General features: G+C 37.8%; 1 protein-coding gene across 3 annotated transcripts in view; it reads right to left on the reverse strand.

Moving 5' to 3' along the window:
* Positions 1–22,882, reverse strand: part of LOC106881605 (DNA damage-regulated autophagy modulator protein 2) — a 37,987-nt gene that overhangs the window by 12,550 nt on the left and 2,555 nt on the right. For 2 of the 3 annotated variants that reach the window (XM_089341542.1, XM_089341541.1), the window contains exons 2-3: positions 10,716–10,843; positions 5,083–5,150 (exon numbers count right to left, since the gene is read on the reverse strand). In XM_089341542.1, coding sequence (XP_089197668.1) covers positions 5,083–5,150; positions 10,716–10,843 — 196 coding nt within the window. Of the gene's footprint in view, positions 1–5,082; positions 5,151–10,715; positions 10,844–12,612; positions 12,809–22,882 lie in introns of all 3 variants that reach the window. The other variant, XM_089341543.1, reaches the window with a different exon arrangement.

The following is a 22,882-nucleotide window of genomic DNA, read 5'->3' on the forward strand; positions in this document are numbered from 1 at the left end:
ATCATCTAAATCTCCACAAGTCACAGACTTGGTTAGAATATACTGGTATGGCGGGTAAATTGTTGCCATTTTATATTTCGAGCATGTGCATTGTTTGTTTTTGATTTTGTCAACTACACAGTATAGTAGAGTCAGCTGGGTACCATCTGTGAGAAAAACAGCACCATGATGCAATTCACTCCGCTAGAAATTTGGAAATGACATGCTGTACTGTTTGGCATTCATGCCAAAAGTTCCAATATGAACATTTCAGCGTCTTTGGGTGTCAATCTGAGTGTTTACTTTGTTCTCAAAACATGTACCAAGAGTGATAAAAATCAAACATCCAGTCAACATCATGATGTTTGGAGTGACCAGTAGTGATGGTGACATTATGCCTCCATTCATCTTCCCATGTGGCCTCACACTCAACATGGAGGCCTACATTAAGTGCCTGGAGGAGGTAGTACTGCCTTGGGTCAAGAGGATGGCTGCTGGAAGACCCTATGTCTGGCAACAGGACTCTGCACCATGCCACACAAGCAGGAGAACCCAATTATGGCTGTCACACAATTTCTGCAACCACATCACCCCTAACATCTGGTCACCTAACTCCCCAAACTGCAACCCCCTTGATTATTATGTGTGGGGAGTAGTTGAGTGAGAGACCAACAAAACTCTTTGTAACACCAAATATGAACTGAAGGCAAGAATTATGGCAGCATTCACCAACTTAAACAAGGAGACCATCCAGAAGAGTTGCAGGCGATTCCGAAGTTGTCTGGAGGCTGTGGTTGAAGCCAATTGTGATTTAATTGAATAAATTTACTCTTTAGTATTTCAAGATATTTTTATGTAATTTTGGTAAATATATCTGTTAAAATGAGATCTCAGTGTTATTTTCATTTTTGCATAATTTAAACGACAGTTTATTTACCGCATCCTGTATATCCTTTTGTTAATCTAGTCTTCCTTTCTGGAAATCTATATAGAGATGTTGTTTTATTCTTCCTGTAGAAAGGTATAGGAAACAATTCTTTCGACTTTTTAAGAATTTAAGACTCAATATAACTATAGAAAAAGATTATCATAGAGTGAATTTCCTTCACACTACCATCTGTGTTGATACTGGATTAGTTGAACCTTTTCATAAACCAAATGATAATATTAAGTATATAAATGTAGCATCCAACCATCCACCCTCGATAATACAAGGATTAGTTAAGAATATTTCTACAAGAATTTCTAGATTATCCACTAATAAAAAATATTTTCAAATCACATGCACTTATTATAATACTGATCTTCTGATGTCCTTCTTAAAGTTTAGTGTCAGCCAGTTCATTATAGATGTGGTCACAAACCTCCATTTCATTTTCACTTTAACCCATTAGCATTCAGATTTCTTTGTCAAATATATTGCTTCTTTATTAACATTGTTTTTATTGAATCATGCATTATCTTGCTGTTTCAAGATTTTAATGGTGTGTTTGTATATTCTTAGAATGATATCGTGGGATGGATACAAGAAGCTGAATCTGGTCAGTTTTAACATAAAACAGGAAGAATATTTGGGCCAGATATGGCAGATTAAATGCTAAGGAGTTAAATACTGCACATTGATATCCACTAATATCCTTATGCCTAACACAACCACCTGTGGTCATCATAAAGTTTGTCCTTATTTTAGACACCAATTCTGTGTTACTTTCACAATTTGTAAAGTGGTGCATGCTAAATTTCAAATGCTATATAAGTTATAACCTTTAAAGCAGAGACATGTCTGGAAAGGCAAGGCAGACAGTGCCTAAGCCAGACTAAAACTATAAATATCATATAAATATAACTGCTTTAGCAGTATTATAATATATACAATATATACAAGACACAGAAGGTGGAAAGCTAGCAGAAATGTTAGCACGCCAGACAAAATGCTTAGCAGCATTTTGTCTGGCTTTATGATCCGAGTTGAAATTCTGCCAAGGTTGACTTTGCCTTTCATCCTTTAGGGGGTCGATAAATTAAGTACCAGTTGCATACTGGAGTCGATCTAATCGACTGCCCCCCCCTCCCCCAAAATTTCAGGCCTTGTGCCTAGAGTAGAAAAGAATATATACAAGACACAGGTTTACATAACCCTGCCATTTCCTCCAATAACAATACAGCTTTTACACCTTAACAACATTACAGTTTGGGAACTGACTCAGATTAAGAATACAGGCCAGAAAGAATTGGTCAAGACAATAAGCTACTAACCAAAACTCATAGACACACAAAGCACAATAGTTCTACTGCTCATAACACAATAGATTGTCCCAACCTTGTACAACACACTAGAACAAATAAACCAAACAAGAAATATAGGAATCATGATGTCCACTGGTACAACCCAATCAACAGTTCACATGTTTCAACAAAGATTGCTATGAAATTTTTTGCTGTTACTCTTTTACTTGTTTCAGTCATTTGACTGTGGCCATGCTGGAGCACCGCCTTTAGTCGAGCAAACCGACCCCAGGGCTTATTCTTTGTAAGCTTAGTACTTATTCTATTGGTCTCTTTTGCCAAACTGCTAAGTTATGGGGACGTAAACACACCAGCATCGGTTGTCTACATTTTAAAAATAACTGTCCGTTTAAAAATATAAAATGCCACAAGTATGGTAAAATAAGCCATAAAAAGTTGCAATGTAGGACAGAAGCTAGAAAACTGTTCAACAGAAAAAATCATGTAAACAGATTACTGGAGACAAAAAATATGAACGAGCCTCAAAGTAAATTTGTGTATGTAAAAATTAATAACACAAAAATAAAGTTACAATTACAGGCAGCAACATCTCAATAATTAACACAGATACGTAGAAAAAAATCGGGAGACCTAAATAAAATGAAACCTCGAAAATTGTCCATGGTGTTTCAGGAAAAAAATTATATTTTAAGGACAAATTGATAAGTAACTTTACATTTCATAAAAAAACCTTAAAGGCTAAAGTTTTTGTTAAATAACACAACAAACTTGTTCATATATATACATACATATATACACATACACACGCACATATATTAATAGTAATAGTATGACAACAAAAGAATGAATGAGACCTCAAAATTATGTAAACATTATGTAAATAGAGTAATTTATCTGTAATATATGTGACAATTATTCGGTTACCATAATATATATATATACACATACATATATACATACACACACACACATATTAATAGTAATGGTATGACAACAAAAGAATAAATGAGACCTCGATATTATGTAAATAGAGGAATTTATCTGTAATATAATATGTGACAATTATTCAGTTACCATAATGTAAGTCAACGTTTCAGATGTTGGGGCAGAAATCTGCTCCGGCATCTCGTCAGTTATTAAGACAAACAAAAATGCAACCCAATAATTGTCACATATTATATTACAGATATATATATATATATATATATATATATCTTTATATTTGTTATATTGGGAGAGTCATTAAACCATTAAAAAAACATGCCGAAGTGCACGTTTTTTACTATCAGCACAAAGACCATCCTGAAATACAATATGCTTCAAGATATCAAGGTCATATTTTTTCACTTATTTATTCTTATTTATTTGTTTATTTTTATTTATCTATTTATTTACATGTTCATTGATTTATTTTGATTACTTATACATATGATTGTAAATCAATTAATAGATATAAATGAATGTCTACAGGCTGATATCTGTCGATTGATTATCCTCTCCATTTCTTATTTGCCTTATAAATTCTGGGTAAATTTGTTTAACCCACACTCATACCTAGTATTCAATTACAAGATCAAACTAAATTCGACGACTGGCACCCATGCCAACGTCATCTCCTTCATTGGACACGAAACTCGGCTTGTGAAGACCTGCTGGGGCAAGCGAAAGCAAAACTGTGATGGCACCTGTGCCCAGCGTCGCCTTACTGGCACTTGTGCTGATGGCACGTGTAAAGACATTTGAGCGAGATCGTTGCCAGTGCCGCTGGACTGGCTCCTGTGCAGGTGGCACATAAAATACACCATTTTAAGCATGGCCGTTGCCAGTACCGCCTGACTGGCTTTCGTGCCGGTGGCACGTAAAAGCACCCACTACACTCTCGGAGGGTTGACGTTAGGAAGGGCATCCAGCTGTAGAAACTCTGCTAAATCAGATTGGAGCCTGGTGTAGCCATCTGGTTCGCCAGTCCTCAGTCAAATCATCCAACCCATGCTAGCATGGAAAGCGGACGTTAAATGATGATGATGATGATGATGATATATATGTATTCTCACATACTTACATATATATATATATATATATATATATATATATATATATATATATATATACACATAAAATGTTTTCAGTGTAATGGCATTGGAGTGGATTTGGTCAATGGAAACTGAAAGAAGCCTATTTTATCTGTCTCTCTCTGTCCCCACCTCTCTTTCAGTCCTCCCCACTCTCTCATTTATATATATGCTGGAAGTGATCTTCATCCAAGAACAGCTGAGTCAGGTGGATCCCACTGAAGAGGCCTCAGGGAAAGCCAAAACTGACCAACCAGTCTGGGAATATCTCAACTGCTGCTTTTCAGGTGATTACGGTCCCTGTCAGCATGTATGTATACAATTATGTGTGTTGACTGCAGCATTAGAACGTTTAGCTCTTATTTCTAGCAATGTTGGTACTTCTGACACCTTTAGTCATATTTAATGACAGCTATAGGTTTCCTTTTTGGTGCACATTGCTTTCAGCTGCCTACATTAATTATGTGTGTGTGTGTGTTACTGTCTCCTTGCTCCTTAACATCACATGATACTAGTAAATGAATGTCGCCATCCTGCAAGCGGTGTCCTTTGTTTCCAATCTTTCGAGAAAACATGACTGGGCATCAGGAAATATTACCTTACTTGGAAGCAGGTGGTGGGTGGACAAGACAGGAAATGAATATGGCCATAAAAAATCTGCTTCAACAAATTCCATCCAATCGATGTGAACACAGAAAAGTAGATGTTGTTATGATGATGATGATGATGAGTTTGAAATAGGATAAAAAGGATAAGTTTCAAAATATCTGGTTTTTTTGCTTACCTATTATTGTTGATACAGTTAATAATTGACCAAATATACAACTTTCAGGACTTTTAGCACCAGTGTCACTGAAAAATATAACATTTCAACATTAATATTTTGGAAAATTAGCTTTAACGCAAATCAAAGACATGTTTTATTTTTAATCAGCTGAACTATGAATGATTAAGCATTTCAAATAAACATAATCATTAAGCATATACTTATGCTTATCACTTAACGGGTGCAGGCATATGAAGTTAAGAAGCTTATATCACAATCATGTACTTAACCACAGTTCAACACAGTGGCCCCTTTGGGCAACTTGACTCCTACTGTAGCCTTATGTTAATCAGTTGCCGTGTGAATATAATTTGATAGAGAGAAACTGTATGAAAGCCTGATGTGAATTTGTGCGAGGTGTGTATAGACGTGTGCATATATATGTATATATAAGTGTGTGTGTGTGTGTGTGTGTGTATTTGTGTGAGGTGTGTATAAACATGTGCATATATAAGTGTGTGTATGTGTATGTGTGTGAATGTCTGTGTGTGTGTATTTGTGTGAGGTGTGTATAGACATGTGTATATATATGTATATATAGAAGTGTGTGTGTGTATGTGTGTGTATTTGTGTGAGGTGTGTACAGACATGCATATATATGTATATATAAGTGTGTGTGTGTATCTGTGTGAGGTGTGTATAAACATGTGCATATATATGTATATATAAGTGTGTGTGTGTGTTATATCATCATTTAACGTCTATGTTCTATGCTGGAATAGGTTGGATAGTTTGACAGGATCCAATGGATTCGAAGACTGCATTGTGCTTCTATGTTTGCTTTGGCATGCTGTCTAGAGCTGGATATCCTCCCTAATGTCAACCACTGTATGTATACTGGGGGCATTTTCCATGCCACCAGCATTAGTGAGGTTGCTATGCAGCCTGCAAGTCTGGGATCCCTTTTTACCAAGTGGGACTACAATAGAAAGGGAAGTAGCTTTATGCCCTAAGATGAGGGGTTAAAATGTGAGAGAAAAGGCCAGGACAGGACAGGGCTATACAGCTACTGATATTGTAGAAGAGAGACTAGGAGTTGTTGGAAAGAGATAAAAAATAGTGGTGATAAGATGTCATGGCTGATACTCAAGATATGAAGTAAGTAAAGGTGAATGCGGACACCAGTCAGGGAGTGTGGGTGAGTAGAGTGTATGGGAAGGCGAGAGATGGTGAGAGATAGGGAAATGGATGACAGGGTGAATATAATGATCGGATGATAAATAAGGAAGGAAGGAAAGATAGGAAGAAAAGGAGGTGACAACTGTGAAAGTTAGGTAGGACTGAGGGGTGAACAACGATACATAATTTGGTAGAGAAGAAAGAGGAAAGGAGATGAATGACAGTGCAGAAAAAGTGGGAGTTAAGAGGAGCAGAATAGAAATAATAATAATAATAATTCTTTTGACTGGCCAGGGCCGATCGTTGCCAGTGCCGCTGGACTAGCTCCTGTGCAGGTGGCACGTAAAAATACACCATTTTGAGCGTGGCCATTGCCAGTACCCACCTGATTGGCCTTCGTGTGGGTGACATGTAAAAGCACCCACTACACTCTCGGAGTGGTTGGCGTGAGGAAGGGCATCCAGCTGTAGAAACTCTGCCAGATCAGATTGGAGCCTGGTGTAGCAATCTGGTTTCACCAGTCCTCAGTCAAATCATCCAAACCATGCTAGCATGGAAAGCGGACGTTAAACGATCATGATGATGATGATGATGACTATAGGCACAGGGCTGAAATTTTGGAGGAGGGGCTTAGTTAGTTACAGTGCTCAAATGGTACTTATTTAATGGCACTGAAATGATAACAGGCAAAAACCAACCTTCAACAAATTCCATCCAATCCATGTGAACACAGAAAAGTGGATGTTGCTGTTATGTTGATGATGATGATGACGAGTTTGAAATAGGGTAAAACACATAAGTTTCAAAATGACTCTTTTACTCTTTTACTTGTTTCAGTCATTTGACTGCGGCCATGCCGGAGCACCGCCTTTAGTCGAGCAAATTGACCCTAGGACTTATTCTTTGGAAGCCTAGTACTTATTCTATCGGTCTGTTTTGCCAAACCGCTAAGTTACAGGGACGTAAACACACCAGCATTGGTTGTCAAGCGATGTTGGGGGGACAAACACAGACACACAAACATATACACACACACACATATATATATACATACATATATACGACGGGCTTCTTTCAGTTTCCGTCTACCAAATCGACTCACAAGGCTTTGGTGGGCCCGATGCTATAGTAGAAGACACTTGCCCAAGGTGCCACGCAGTGGGACTGAATCCGGAACCATGTGGTTCGTAAGCAAGCTACTTACCACACAGCCACTCCCGTGCCTATTTATTCTTCTTACCTAATATTGTGTTGAACTGTGGTGGAATTTGAACTCAGAACACAAAGCTAGAAGACATGCAGCAAGAGTTCTGCTAGCTCAGTGCCTTAGAATAATAATAATAATAATAATAATAATAATAATAATAATAGCGGTTTCTTTTTATTTTCCCCCAGGGTGAAGGATGAGTGGGGAAAATACAAAGACAGACATAAAATGTATGGGGTTTACATATGATGGAATGATTAAAAAAAAAAATGAAAAGTATACACAGAATACATTAGAAGAAGGGAAGTATGCATAATATAGGGCACTAGAAGAAAAGAAAGAAAAAGTGATAGTGATGGGGTCCTGATAAAGGAAGACCTCTAGAGATACTCAAGCATTGGTTGTCAAGCGATGTTGGGGGGACAGGCTACTCAACTTGATCCAAGATCACTCTGAATACGAAGGATGAGTGCCCTCTCTAACTCCTTTCCTCTGACTCACAGGTCTACACTAAGAGTGGTATCATTCACTCATGCCATTTTTGCAATTTTCACCATTTTTTGATAAATTCACTCGAGGACAGCACCTCCCTCACGATCCTCACTTTCCTTTTCAAGTGAAACTCGAAAAAGTTGATGAGGGCTTTACCAAATATTATAAACTGAATTTCACCAAATATTATAAACACTATTTCAACTTATGGAGCTTCAAGTTACTGTGACTTCACAGTATGGCGGCCATAATAATAATAATAATAATAATAATAATAATAAACATGGAAAAAATGCTTAATGAAAGTATGAAACATTGGAATACTGAATTGATCAGAGGAAAACAAAAACTCAGAAAAGTCAACATCAGACATGGAATATTCCAAGGTGATAACTTATCTTTATTACTATTCGTATTGGCCATGATGCCATTCACTATGATACACCAAAAAGTTAAAATAGTATACAATAGTTGCCAGTGCTGCCGAACTGGCTCCTGTGAATGTGGCACGTAAAATACACCATTTTGAGCATGGCCGTTGCCAGTACCGCCTGACTGGCCTTCGTGCCGGTGGCATGTAAAAGCACCTACTACACTCTCGGAGTGGTTGGCGTTAGGAAGGGCATCCAGCTGTAGAAACTCTGCCAAATCAGATTAGAGCCTGGTGCAGCCATCTGGTTTCACCAGTCCTCAGTCAAATCATTCAACCCATGCTAGCATGGAAAGCGGACGTTAAACGACGATGATGATGATGATGAATTTGGGAAAAGGAAATGGTCAGATAAATCATCTCCTTTTCATGGATGATAAAAAGGTTTATGCAGAAAATGACAAACAGCTTGAAAGTCTTGTACATACTGTCCGCATTTTCTCAAATGACATAGGTATAGAATTTTGGATTAAAAAAAGTGCACTATTTTGAAAATGAAATGAGGAAGATTTGAAAGAAGCCAGAGAATTGAAATGTCAAATGGGCGGCAAATAATGAGAGTGGTTGAGGAGGGACAGTGGTGTAAGCACTTGGGAATACTGAAAGCAGACAAAATTTAAAAAATGAATGAATGAAACAAATTACCAGTAGGAAGTACACAAGAAGAGTGAGAAAATTATTACAGTCAAAGCTGAAGCTGCTTACTAATTGACCCATCATGTCCATTTGATTCCAGGACCAAGAAGAAAGAGGACAAAACAAAACAAAGAAAATACAATCCTTTAAAATTTGAAATAGGAAGAATTTGGAGTATGAGAACTGTCAAGGTCGTGTCTTTAATAATTGGTGCGTTGGGAATAGTAAGCAAAGATATAGACAAATAGCTGAAGGCGGTTGGAATAAAATGCCCAGTAGAGCTCCTACAAAAAGTTTCTCTCTTAGGGACAGCAAGGATAATCAGGAGGGTTCTAAGCACTTGAAAGACTGTTGAAAACTTGTGGATACCTAAGGCTACAGATAGTAACACGCTATCTACATAATTCCTACCAGGAATAAGACCGAACCTGAGCCAAACCAATAATAATAATAATAATAATAATAATAATAGCTGTCTCTTGGGGACAGCAAGGATTATCAGGAAGGTTCTAAGCACTTGAAAGACAACTGAAAACTTGTGGATATCAAAGGTCACAGGTAGTAACCTGCTATCCACACAAATCCTACCAGGAATAAGACCAAATCTAAGTCAAACCAAAAATATTTTATAAAGATTGATGTAATTCTTCATGAAGGTAAATAGACAATAAGAAGAGCATGATGCGATTTGCAATAGATTGTTTCTTTAACGGTTTGAATGATATTTTACAGGCTATCTGTCTTCTTCAGGTTCAAAACGTAAAATGAAAACAACCGCAGAAACACACAAATTCAAAATATAAATAAAGAAATCCTGTGTTCCCATTTTGTTTTACATTCTGAGTTCAAATCTTGCCAAGGTTAACTTTGCCCTTTATCTTTCCAGATGCTGGAAAATAAAGTACCAGTCAAGTACCAAAGTTAATGTAATCACCAGTCCCCTCCCACAAAAATTGCTAACCTTGAAACAATCAATCATTAGGATGGCTTCCTTCTGGATATGGTTCTGGAATGGCAACGATTCTGCCAGCATGTCACCTTAATAATGATGGCAGTAGTAGTAATAGTAGTAGTAATGATAATAACAATAGTTTTGTTTTAGTAAAAAAGATGGGCTGCAGCAAATAATCTACTCAATACCACGGATTTGCTTGTCAGATGCTTGACCTTAACCAATTGAGCATGTCCCTTAATAGCTGACAATATGTGCATCTCTGATTTCAAGCAGGAGTAGTGGGGGAGTATCATAACCATATGCTGAGAGGAATTCTTTGGGGTTTGAACAATTCACCTCTGGAAACATGGGTGTTTCATTCAAGGACATTTTGAGTGGGACAGGCTACTCAACTTGAAGAAAATTCTAACTGGGCCCCACTTGCAAGGTCATCCTTAAACAACCCTTATTCAGGGACCTTTTGAGCAGGATGGACTACTCAACCTAAGAAAATTCTAACAGAGCCCAACCTGCAAGGTCATGTGCTGTTTATCTTGATATGAGATCCTCATGTCACGCACACGTGGTTGTTGTGATGCACGTGCCTGGTGTACTCTTATCAGATCTGAGTCATGACAGGTATATTGGACTTCGTATATTTGTACCCCAGTGTCACTTTGATGGCATGCACTGCTTTCTCTCACTCAACAATGGTAGTAGTAGTAGTAGTAGTAGTAATAGGATTAGTAGTAGTAGTAATAATAACAATTTACCTGATGTATGGTAAATATGGTGTTACATGGCCATTTGAAACAGAAATTACATAGGTAGTAATAAATGTCAGGAAGGTTACTACGACCAAAGAAATTGGTAACATTTCCAAACCTAAGAGAAAGCACATCTGGAAGAATAAGAAAACAAAAACAGTTAAACAAAAGTTGAATTCAAATTAAAGAAAATAAAATTCAATGTTTTCGTTCATTTCATATCTTATATAGCTTTAGTCATAATGTGTAAAACAGACTCAAATATATTTTGTAATTTTGAAACTAAACTGCTTTTCACTGAAGCTGAGAAGCACTTTGTCAGTAATGGCCCAAATACTAGAGTCTAAAGCTTTAGTAAAGCTTACCTATAATTCAACGGCCATAAGAAATCTTTCTCTTAATTCTCTGTAGATCTGATATAATCATCCCTCTTCCATTTACAAAATTCTTTAAAAATATTCTTTCTTTTTAATAATACATTAAAAGGTCCTGACAGAATCTTATTCACCATAATTGAGTGCATTTATCTTTTACAAAATATTCTCTTTATTCAGTCCTTTTATGGTTTAGAGAAGGCAGGCAGCACCAATAACTCTTTCCAGGGCATCTGATACTGGTAGTAGGAAAATTTCCTAAAACTGGATACCTGGCCCAACAGACTCCATTAAAGGCACTCTAAGGTTAAGAAGTGGTGCTAAACCAAGAAACAAATTTAAGAACACACTTTCTGATTACCAAATTTTACTCACAAAACGTTGGTCACTTTTTGGTTATGATAAAGGACATTTGCTGAAGTGTCTGTGTTGTTAGGTTGAATTCTAAATCATGTAATAGCAAAGTGAACTAAACACACAGCAATGCCTGCAACTTGTCTTTATGAATAAAAGTCTCTTATAATCTATAAACTATTGATTAATTGCATTTGTTTTTAACATTTAAAAAAATTATTCTTGTTTTTAGCAGCTTTAATTATAACAGTAAGTTATAAAAATTCCAAATTCCATTTGGTAGCATGCTCTATTGTTGTAGTGTGTTTCTTTCAATCCCCAGTATCTCAAACTCATTTTAGAAGAAAGTTAGTCAACTAATCAGTAAATCTCTCACAAAACACCTTTCATTTTCTATGATACCACTGCTGCTGCTGTTATTATTGTCTTGGCTCTCAGTTTAAATACACCAAACAATACTCAGAAAGTATTACCTTGATATAAACTCTTCCTTTCACCATTAAAAAAACAATCAATAAATAATACAGCCAAAGGAATGCATATGAATATTATTCAGAAATATTGTTTATACATTATGAACAACAATCTTTTACTATTCAAATGTAAATGAAGTGTTAATTAATGTTTGAAGTGTTAGTCTTGTTAATAAGGTTTGGTTATTCTGTTTTGCTTCCACATTGAGCATTGTTTCAACTGAGAAGAAATACTATTTTGTCCTAGTTTGAAATAAATACAAAAAAATGTGAAACACATTGCCTTAAAAACTATTTCTTCATTTCATATTAACTAAAACTACACATATCTACAAACATTTAGAAACATTTAGATTTTGATGAAGTTAGTCCAGTACAAAAATCAAAACAAATAATAACTATTCTTTTCTACTCTAGGCAGAAGGCCCGAAATTTTTGGGGAGGGGGCCAGTTGATTAGACCGACCCCAGTACACAACTGGTACTGAATTTATTGACCCCCAAAGGCAAAATGAAGCATACTACTGAGACATGATCCTCCAATCCATCTATGAAGGCAGTTACTTTGAATAAGAACTGACTTGGACCAAGACACTCTGTCTAAGCCATGCCAGCTTGAAAGGCAGATGTAAAAAGACAACGAGATGCCTGGCTGTTAGTCTTGTTATGTAAACAAAGTTAGGATACTGATAATCTGGTTTACATTTTCACTAAGAAGTTCTTCATAAAAGACAGGACTTTTCCATCCAATTCATTCTGCTATCCACCTAGAATCATTTCTGTTCACTGTCTGCAAAGGCTGGATCTCGTTGGGTTCTCCCTCCGTCTTGCTGCAACATTTTCATCTCTATAAGTTTTCCAAATTTATTTTTCATCATACCTCGTTAATGGTAGCAGTCCTAAAGAAAGAGAAAAGTTTTAACTGGGTGTGAGCAGGCTTCTTGATGTCTTCTGCAGCTGAGATGAAGAGAGTTGGTGGAACTATTTGATGACAGTCACATAGCTGCCTCACAACAACATGGAGCATTAATGTTAAGTGTTAGTCCTGTTAATGTGGTGGGTAATTTTGTTTTTGTGAATGTTATGAATTTTTGAGCATGGCTTTTATGGTTGAATGCCTTTCCTCTTGTCAACCAGCATGTACTGGCTGCATTTTATCATATCACCAGCATAACAGATTGTCAGTATTGTCTCTACGTGTGTATATATGTATATACATATGTATAGTGGAGGCGCAATGGCCCAGTGGTTAGGGCAGCAGACTTGTGGTCATAGGATCGTGGTTTCGATTCCCAGACCGGGCGTTGTGAGTGTTTATTGAGCGAAAACACCTAAAGCTCCACGAGGCTCCAGCAGGGGATGGTGGCGAACCCTGCTGTACTCTTTCACCACAACTTTCTCTCACTCTTACTTCCTGTTTCTGTTGTGCCTGTAATTCAAAGGGTCATGCTGAATATCCCCGAGAACTACGTTAAGGGTACACGTGTCCGTGGGGTGCTCAGCCACTTGCACATTAATTTCACGAGCAGGCTGTTCCATTGATCTGATCAACTGGAACCCTCGACGTCGTAAGCGATGGAGTGCCAACAACAACAACATATGTATATTATATGTGTGTACCAGCTAGCAGAGAATATAACTGCTGAGTTTTTATGATGGATACTACTTAATATTGGTTTAAAATTTTGGCACAAGGCCAGCAATTTTGAGGGAAGAGGTAAATCGATTACATCCACCCCAGTGTTCAACTAGTACTTATTTTATCAACCTCAAAAGGATGAAAGGCAAAGTCAATCTCGGCAGAATTTGAACTCAGAAACTAAAGACAGACAAATTGCTACTAAGCATTTTGCCCAGCAAGCTAACGTTTCAGCCAGCTTGCTACCTTAATACTATTTTATATAGTAAAAGTTTATATAAAACTCTGCAGGATTATCCTTTCTGCTTGCATAAACACTTAACAGACACATAAAGGGTAAACATTACAACCATTCTAAAAATTTTACTAAACGATAAAACTTTTGCAACACCCCCATGTACATAAGAATGATCCCAAATAACTCTATTGCTTTGTTACTGCCAAAATGTTCTAGAATCAGCACTTCATACCATATTTCCTTTCCAACAATGTACCATTCTTCACTCACAAAGAACTACATTTCAAGCTAGACAATACTCAACTATCAATCACAGAAATGAAAGAAAATATAAAAGCAAAATAAAAATAACCACTGAAACGCAGAAAGCTTTTGTCAAAATTCTGCAAAGATGTCACCAATATATCTAAACCTAGTATATTAAGTCCCTGGCATGGCTGTGGGGTAAGAATCTTGCTGCCCAACCACGTTGTTCTGGGTTCAGTCTCACTGTGTGGGACATCAGAGAAGTGTCTTCTACTATAATCTCAGGCCACGCAAAGCCTTGTGAGTAGATTTAGTGGATGGAAACTGAAAGAAGCCTGTCAGTAACAGCGTCGGAAAATGAAGTCAGAACTATATACAACTAAATCTAATAAATGTTCATACAGAGAAAAAACAAAATGCCCCTTGTTGGTAAATTGTTACCATTTTATGCTTTTAATTTTATGCATGTGCATTGTTTGTTTTCGATTTTGTTGACTACACATTATAATAGGGTCAGTTGGGCACCGTCTGTGAGAAAAACAACACCATGACGCAATTCACTCTGCTAGAAATTTGAAAAATGACATGCTGTACTGCTTGACATTCACACCGGAAGCTCCAATACAAACATTTCAGAGTGTTTGGGTGTCAATCTGAGTGTTTGCTGTGTCCCCAAAACATGTACTGAGAGGGATAAAAATCAAACATCCAGTTAAAATCATGGTGTTTGGAGTGATCACTAGTGATGGCGACATTATGCTTCCATTCATCTTCTCACACGGCTTCATGCTCAACATGGAGGCCTACGTCAAGTGCCTAGAGGAGATAGTGCTGCTCTGGGTCAAGAGGGTGGCTGCTGGAAGATCCTATGTCTGGCTACAGGACTCTGTACCATGCCACACAAGCAGGAGAACCCAGTCATGGCTGTCAGAAAATTTCTGCAACCACATCACCCCTAACATTTGGCCACTTAACTCCCCAGACTGCAACCCCCTTGATTATTATGTGTGGGGCGCAGTTGAGCGAGAGATCAACAAAATTCCTTGTAACACCAAGGCAAGGATTATGGCAGCATTCACCAACTTAAACGAGGAGACTATCCAGAAGAGTTGCAGGAGATTCCGAAGCTGTCTGGAGGACATGGTTGAAGACAATGGCAATTTTATTGAATGAATTTACCCTTTAGTATTTCAAGATATTTTTATGTAATTTTGGTAAATATATCTGTTAAAATGAGATCTCAGTGTTATTTTCATTTTTGCATAATTTAAACGACAGTTTATTTACCGCATCCTGTATATCCTTTTGTTAATCTAGTCTTCCTTTCTGGAAATCTATATAGAGATGTTGTTTTATTCTTCCTGTAGAAAGGTATAGGAAACAATTCTTTCGACTTTTTAAGAATTTAAGACTCAATATAACTATAGAAAAAGATTATCATAGAGTGAATTTCCTTCACACTACCATCTGTGTTGATACTGGATTAGTTGAACCTTTTCATAAACCAAATGATAATATTAAGTATATAAATGTAGCATCCAACCATCCACCCTCGATAATACAAGGATTTTGGTAAATATATCTGTTGAAATGAGATGTCAGTGTTATTTTCATTTTAGCGTAATTTAGACAACAATTTATTTGCCACACCTTGTATACATACATGTGTGTGTGTGTGTGTGTGTGTGTGTGTGTGTATGTGTGTGTGTGTGTGTGTGTGTGTGTGTGTGTGTTTGTGTATTTGTGTCTGTGACTGTCCCCCACGACCACTGGACAACTGGTGTTGGTGTGGTTAAATCCCTGTAAGTTAGCAGTTTGGCAAAAGAGCCTCAGTTTTTAAAAAAAGTATTGAGGTTGATTTTTTTCAACAAAAAACCTTCAAAGCAGTGCCCCAGCATGGCCGCACTGAAATGACTGAAATAAGTGAAAGATAAAACACAAGTACTTCAGTTATTATATTACTGCAATTTAAAACCTCGATTTTTTTTTATTGAAAAGCTTACAGTCAAGGAAGCAGACAAAATAATTCCCTCCACATTCTACCAAGTAGTTCATAGCATGTATCACAAACTCACATAAAAATACATATACAGCATAACACAAAACTAAATACTTAGACTTATTGGCTACTGTGATTAGACACTAGCATCGTTCAGTTAGTCATAAACTATTCCTATGAACATGTTTTACAAACTGTAGTGGGTTAACACTCCATGCTTTATCTGATAAGTCAAATTTTAGGACTTTGGCATAGAAGAGAGTAAAAAATAAGAGGAATGGGAACGAACTAGTCCTTCATATTTTCTTCTTTAAGTAGTGTATGTGCATGTGAGAGAGAACAGGAAGGAGACTGAAAGAGATGGGGAGTGAGAAAGGAGGAAGGGTAAAAGAGAGAGAGAACGGTGGGGAAGATTTTGTATATAGATTCAATGATGTGAAGGATTTGCAATAATTTGAAGAATTTGCATCACAAATGCTTCTTTCCAGACCTTACTATAATTTTAGGATGTTTACATAGCTTAGGAATTTTAAATTAAAATATAAATAACATTTTGAAATATAAGCATATCAAAATACGGAAGCACAAATTTGAAAAGACTTGTACTCTTTTACTCGTTTCAGTCATTTGACTGCGGCCATGCTGGAGCACCGCCTTCAGTCGAGCAAATCGACTCCAGGACTTATTCCTTGTAAGCCTAGTACTTATTCTATCGGTCTCTTTTGCCGAACCGCTAAGTTACGGGGACGTAAACACACCAGCATCGGTTGTCGAGCTATGTTGGGGGGACAAACACAGACACAAACACACACACACACACACACACACACATATATATATATATATATATATATATATATATATATATATATATATATATATATATATATATATATATACATATACGACGGGCTTCTTTCAGTTTCCGTCTACCAAATCCACTCATAAGGCTTTGGTTGGCCCGAGGCTATAGTAGAAGACACTTGCCCAAGGTGCCACGCAGTGGGAATGAACCCGGAACCATGTGGTTGGTAAGCAAGCTACTTACCACACAGCCACTCCTACACCTATTACTTGTGTTAATAATTGTTTTGAAACCTTTAATGTCTTCCCTATATAACACACTTAAGTGAATTTCATAAAATGGTTTGCTGAATAATGATCACATGAACAAACTAAACTGAATTTTTGTATTTCTTAGCTACCAAAGGTATTTTAACTATTCTCATATCTTACACATGTGTAAGGAAGAAAAACAGTTTATCATCTCTTTATGTCAAAATGGTCTAAAGATAAGCATTTCTAACCAACAGAGCCCTTATAAACAATTTATCATATCACTATGACCAATGAATATTCTAAAAATATCAGCTCAACATTCACTCCAAATAAAATTCATGTCAGTTGAATTAGACTAGTGAGGTGGGACAGATTAAACATCCAGTACAAACAATAAAGCAGTTGATTTTAGGAAGGTTATCCAGGAGTGGCTGTGTGGTAAGTAGCTTGCTTACCAACCACATGGTTCCGGGTTCAGTCCCACTGCGTGGCACCTTGGGAAAGTGTCTTCTACTATAGCCTCGGGCCCACCAAAGCCTTGTGAGTGGATTTGGTAGACGCAAACTGAAAGAAGCCTGTCGTATATATATATATATATATATATATATATATATATATATATATATATATATATATATACATATATATATATATATATATATATATATATATAATGTGTGTGTGTGTGTGTGTCTATGTTTGTTCCCCCCAACATCGCTTGACAACCGATGGTGGTGTGTTTATGTTCCCGTAACTTAGCGGTTCGGCAAAAAGATACCAATAGAATAAGTACTAGGCTTCCAAAGAATAAGTCCTGGGGTCGATTTGCTCGACTAAAGGCGGTGCTCCAGCATGGCTGCAACCAAATGACTGAAACAAGTAAAAGAGTAAAAGAGCCATAGAAACTATATCAAAGCAGACACTGGAGCATAATACAGTCCTTGGACCCATCAGATCCTGTCAAATCATCCACCCCACCGCTCCCTGTCACATCTTCACTATCTTCTCTTTCTCCTCCCTCCCTCTCTCCACTCACTCTCAACCTGAGGTAGCCCCGTTTCTTGTTTACTGCAAAACACCTTTTTCTGTCCCTCAATACTACTCCCAACCTCAGTTGAGGACTCTTATCTTGCAAGTTACTTGGTGAACTCAATGCTGGTGGTGTCAACATAGATAGCATTCAGTACACTCTGTAAAGTGGTTGGCAATAATAATAATAATAATAATAATAATAATAATAATAATAATAAGGGCATTCTGACATGGAGACCATACCAAAGCAGACAGCAGAGCTTGGTGCTGTCTTTTCATTCGCCAATTCCTGTTGAACCATCTAGCTGATGCTGGCATGGAAAACGAATCTTAAACGATGATGATTCTGGCTCTCGTGCAAATGTTTTGTCCCTTCCATGGTTCATATATAAGCACTGTTCTCACAGTCTCCACTCTAGCTTAATGTCTTGAGCATGTATTCCATTGATAGGTAAATCAAGATGCTAACCATGATGGATAGCATAATGCCAAAGCTCATCACCTTCTCCAACATTGCTATATACTGCCCACTGATGTGACTAAGTCTAGCTCCAATCCAAGTGCAATATGCTGGCAGGTTTTAGTCCTGCACTAATAAACACAATCATCTCCAAGTACATCTCTATAGCTTTTTAGAACTCACAAACAGAAATACCAAATATCCATGGGCTAACAACTTGTGAACCAGAGTTACCCTGGTGACACCACACTCTTGCTTCATTTTGTCAATCAGTTATAAATCTTAAATTTTTTATTTTCAAGAAACAACCTTCCTTAATCCATATACACCCATAAAAAAAATGAAGTCTTAAAATGTCACTGTGTTTAGATTAAACGTTATGGTAAGCTTTCACAATCTGGAAGAGAAGGACAGTATACAACTGTTAGCTACGGGTGTCGACTACCTTCTGAACATTTTATACGCTCAGTCAGATGCTTCCCAGTGAGTTTACATCCAAACAAGTAGGAGCAGGTTTTGCATTGCGTAAACACAACAAGGCTTTGGTCGGCCCGAGGCTATAGTAGAAGACACTTGCCCAAGGTGCCACACAGTGGGACTGAACCTGGAACTATGTTGTTGGGAAGCAAGCTACTTACCACACAACCACTCGCAAACAATATATATATATATATATATATATATATTTATTTTTTTTCTTCTCTCTATTTAGACTTTTTTCTTCTGACTTTGTACCTCTTGTATTTTTTCTCACCAACTAACCCATTTTCTTCAGTAGTTTTCCTACCATCCCTTGCGCCTTCCTTCCACCTTCATTACATTCACACAGATACTCTCCTATATATATATGCACATATCGCTCTACCTCCTCTTCGCTTCCCACACAAACACATCCCCACCTGGTCACTAAATCATTTGTTTTAAGCATTATACTGATAACACCTTCATTACAACTTGTCCAACTCATTTTGTCTTTTTCTTACTTTTACTCATTACTTCTCACACACACACACCTTCAATGTAATGATGGGGGGGGGGCGACATCTGTAACCTTTATAAGATTGTATATATTGGACACTTTAACGATGAGGTTCCTGTCAGTCTTCTTTAGTCCATACAGAAATGATGCTTTAACCCTTTAGTGTTCTCATTATTCTGCCAAAATTAATGCTTTTTTATCCACATTGTTTTGAACTAATCATGCATTATCTTGTAGCTATGAGATTTTGATGAGGTAGCTGTTAATTTTTGAAACAATATTGTAGGGTTGGTGTGAGAGTCCAGATCTGGCCAGTTTGAACACCAAACAGGCAGAATACTTTTGGCCAGATATGGCCAGTTTAAATGCTAAAGGGTTAACCATAGCCATCTCTAGAAAAGCTAATGGACATACCCTAGATAGGCTTCAAAAAGACCTCATTTGCATCCTTGGCTCCACTGGACTCAACATTACACTTTAGAGCAGACCTGGCCAACTTGAATTACATTGCAGGCCACTTTAATCACAGAGAGTTTATTGAGGGCCGCTTGTATACTGACAGAATTGAAAGCATTTTGCTTTCCCATGCTATTATTACAATAATGAATGAATGATCATTGATTCAACATGAAATATTATCATTTCAAAAACAGTAGTATCTTTCTTTTTTTACTTTTCACTACAATCTTTAATTTTTGATAAAATTTTAAAAATGTTTGTTTAAATAAACCTACTTCCAAGAAAGTATCAAGCAGACTGCAAGATAAAAGTCTGTGGGCTGCATGCGGCCCACAGGTCTCAGGTTGACCGGCCCAGATTTAGACCAATCTTACCACTGTCAACTTTTTAAATGCTATGTTGGATCTGGGTACCTGTTCATACTACAAACTAAACGAAAGATTTTTGTACATCAATATAGTCTCCTGCCACCCAACTATTGTGTTCAATAACCTAGTGAAGGGTGCCAGCAACAGGATTTTGAACTTGTCCTCCAGTCAAGAAATTTTCGACACTGCAGCCCCCTATAACAATGAGGCTTTAGTGTTCAGTGGGTTTAAGGAAGACATCTGTCTCCTATATACCAGCCCCTTGCACCAGCAAAAGAAGTGCCACTGTAAAGTCATTTGGTTTGCCCCACCTTTCTCACTCAATGTCAAGATTTGTGTGGGAAGGATATTCCTTAGATTAATGGATAAACACCTCACAGTCACACAGATATGGAAGTTTGTATTACAGACACAATTTAAGCGTCTCTTTCACTTGAGCACCCAGCATTAAGAAAATATTAGTGAGCACTCCTAAGCCACAGGCAGAGGTAGGATGCTCATGTAGGGTATACAATGAATGCCCAGTGGGGGGTGGGGGGGTCAATGCAATGCTGAGGGAGTAGTGTATGAGGCTGAAGAGGTGATAAGAACTGGCAACCAAAGTGGCAGAGTTGGCAACAAAAGAAGCAACAGCCCCAATGGCACATCTGCCAATAACAATCACAACAGCAACAGAAAATAGCAGTGGCAGCTACACCAGCAACATGTCAAGCGGCAGAGGCAGTAATACCAACAGTTATACCAGCAGCAGCATCAAAGCAGCTGGTAGTGGTGGCTACACCAGGATTGCATCCGGAAATAGCAGCAACGGCAGCAACAGTACCTGTGACAGCACCTATGTTGGGCACAGCAGTGACTGCAGCAGTTAACAATGGCAACTGTAACACAACCAGCACAAGAGCACAAACTGTAACGCAACCAGCACAAGAGCGCAAACTGTAACGCAACCAGCACAAAAGCACAAACTGTAACGCAACCAGCACAAGAGCACAAACTGTAACGCAACCAGCACAAGAGCACAAACTGTAACACAACCAGCACAAACTGTAACACAACCAGCACAAGAGCACAAACTGTAACACAACCAACACAAGAGCACAAACTGTAACACTACCAGCACAAGAGCACAAACTGTAACACAACCAGCACAAGAGCACAAACTGTAACACAACCAGCACAAGAGCACAAACTGTAACGCAACCAGCACAAAAGCACAAACTGTAACACAACCAGCACAAGAGCACAAACTGTAACACAACCAGCACAAGAGCACAAACTGTAACACAACCAGCACAAGAGCACAAACTGTAACACTACCAGCACAAGAGCACAAACTGTAACACAACCAGCACAAGAGCACAAACTGTAACACAACCAGCACAAGAGCACAAACTGTAACACAACCAGCACAAGAGCACAAACTGTAACACAACCAGCACAAGAGCACAAACTGTAACACAACCAGCACAAGAGCACAAACTGTAACACAACCAGCACAAGAGCACAAACTGTAACACAACCAGCACAAGAGCACAACCAGCACAAGAGTACAATCTGTAACGCAACCAGCACAAGAGCACAAACTGTAACACAACCAGCACAAGAGCACAATCTGTAACACAACCAGCACAAACTGTAACACAACCAGCACAAGAGCACAAACTGTAACACAACCAGCACAAGAGCACAAACTGTAACACAACCAGCACAAGAGCACAACCAGCACAAGAGTACAATCTGTAACGCAACCAGCACAAGAGCACAAACTGTAACACAACCAGCACAAGAGCACAATCTGTAACACAACCAGCACAAACTGTAACACAACCAGCACAAGAGCACAAACTGTAACACAACCAACACAAGAGCACAAACTGTAACACTACCAGCACAAGAGCACAAACTGTAACACAACCAGCACAGAAAAGAAACATTTAGTTAATGCCTCCACCAGAGGCATTTCCTGTTGCAATCTTGGAGTTCTTCATTTGCAGAATAGGAACATGCTACCAGCTTTGAAAATCATTATGGACATAACTGGAACTGATGTAAGGGGGATAACCCCACCCCACCTGAAAGCTCACTGGTAGGGTTCATTCCAGATATTTTTGAGTTACAAAACTAACTGACATGATGTTTTCCTCCCTCCAGTTGTAGAGAGGTTATGTGTCTCTGCCAACTCAAGTCTGATAAGTCACCTATACAGCCAAGTATTCTATAGCTGTGAAACCAGTGATCACTCTCTGATCAGCCATAACAAACAACTTTCTAAATATACGTATATATACATATATATATACACACAATAACCATATCATAGACATAACATTCAGAAAGAATCTAACAAAATTACTATCAGTTAGTTTTTTGGTATTACTTAAATACAGAGGTCCTGACGCATCTATGTAACCCTAACCCTACCCTAACGAGTGTGCACTGTAGAAACATTGTTACATAGATGCATTGGGACCTCTGTATTTAAGTAGTGCCAATG

Source organism: Octopus bimaculoides, chromosome 24 (assembly GCF_046866305.1).
Source record: "Octopus bimaculoides isolate indiv1 chromosome 24, ASM4686630v1, whole genome shotgun sequence".
In the NCBI taxonomy this organism is placed as follows: domain Eukaryota; kingdom Metazoa; phylum Mollusca; class Cephalopoda; order Octopoda; family Octopodidae; genus Octopus; species Octopus bimaculoides.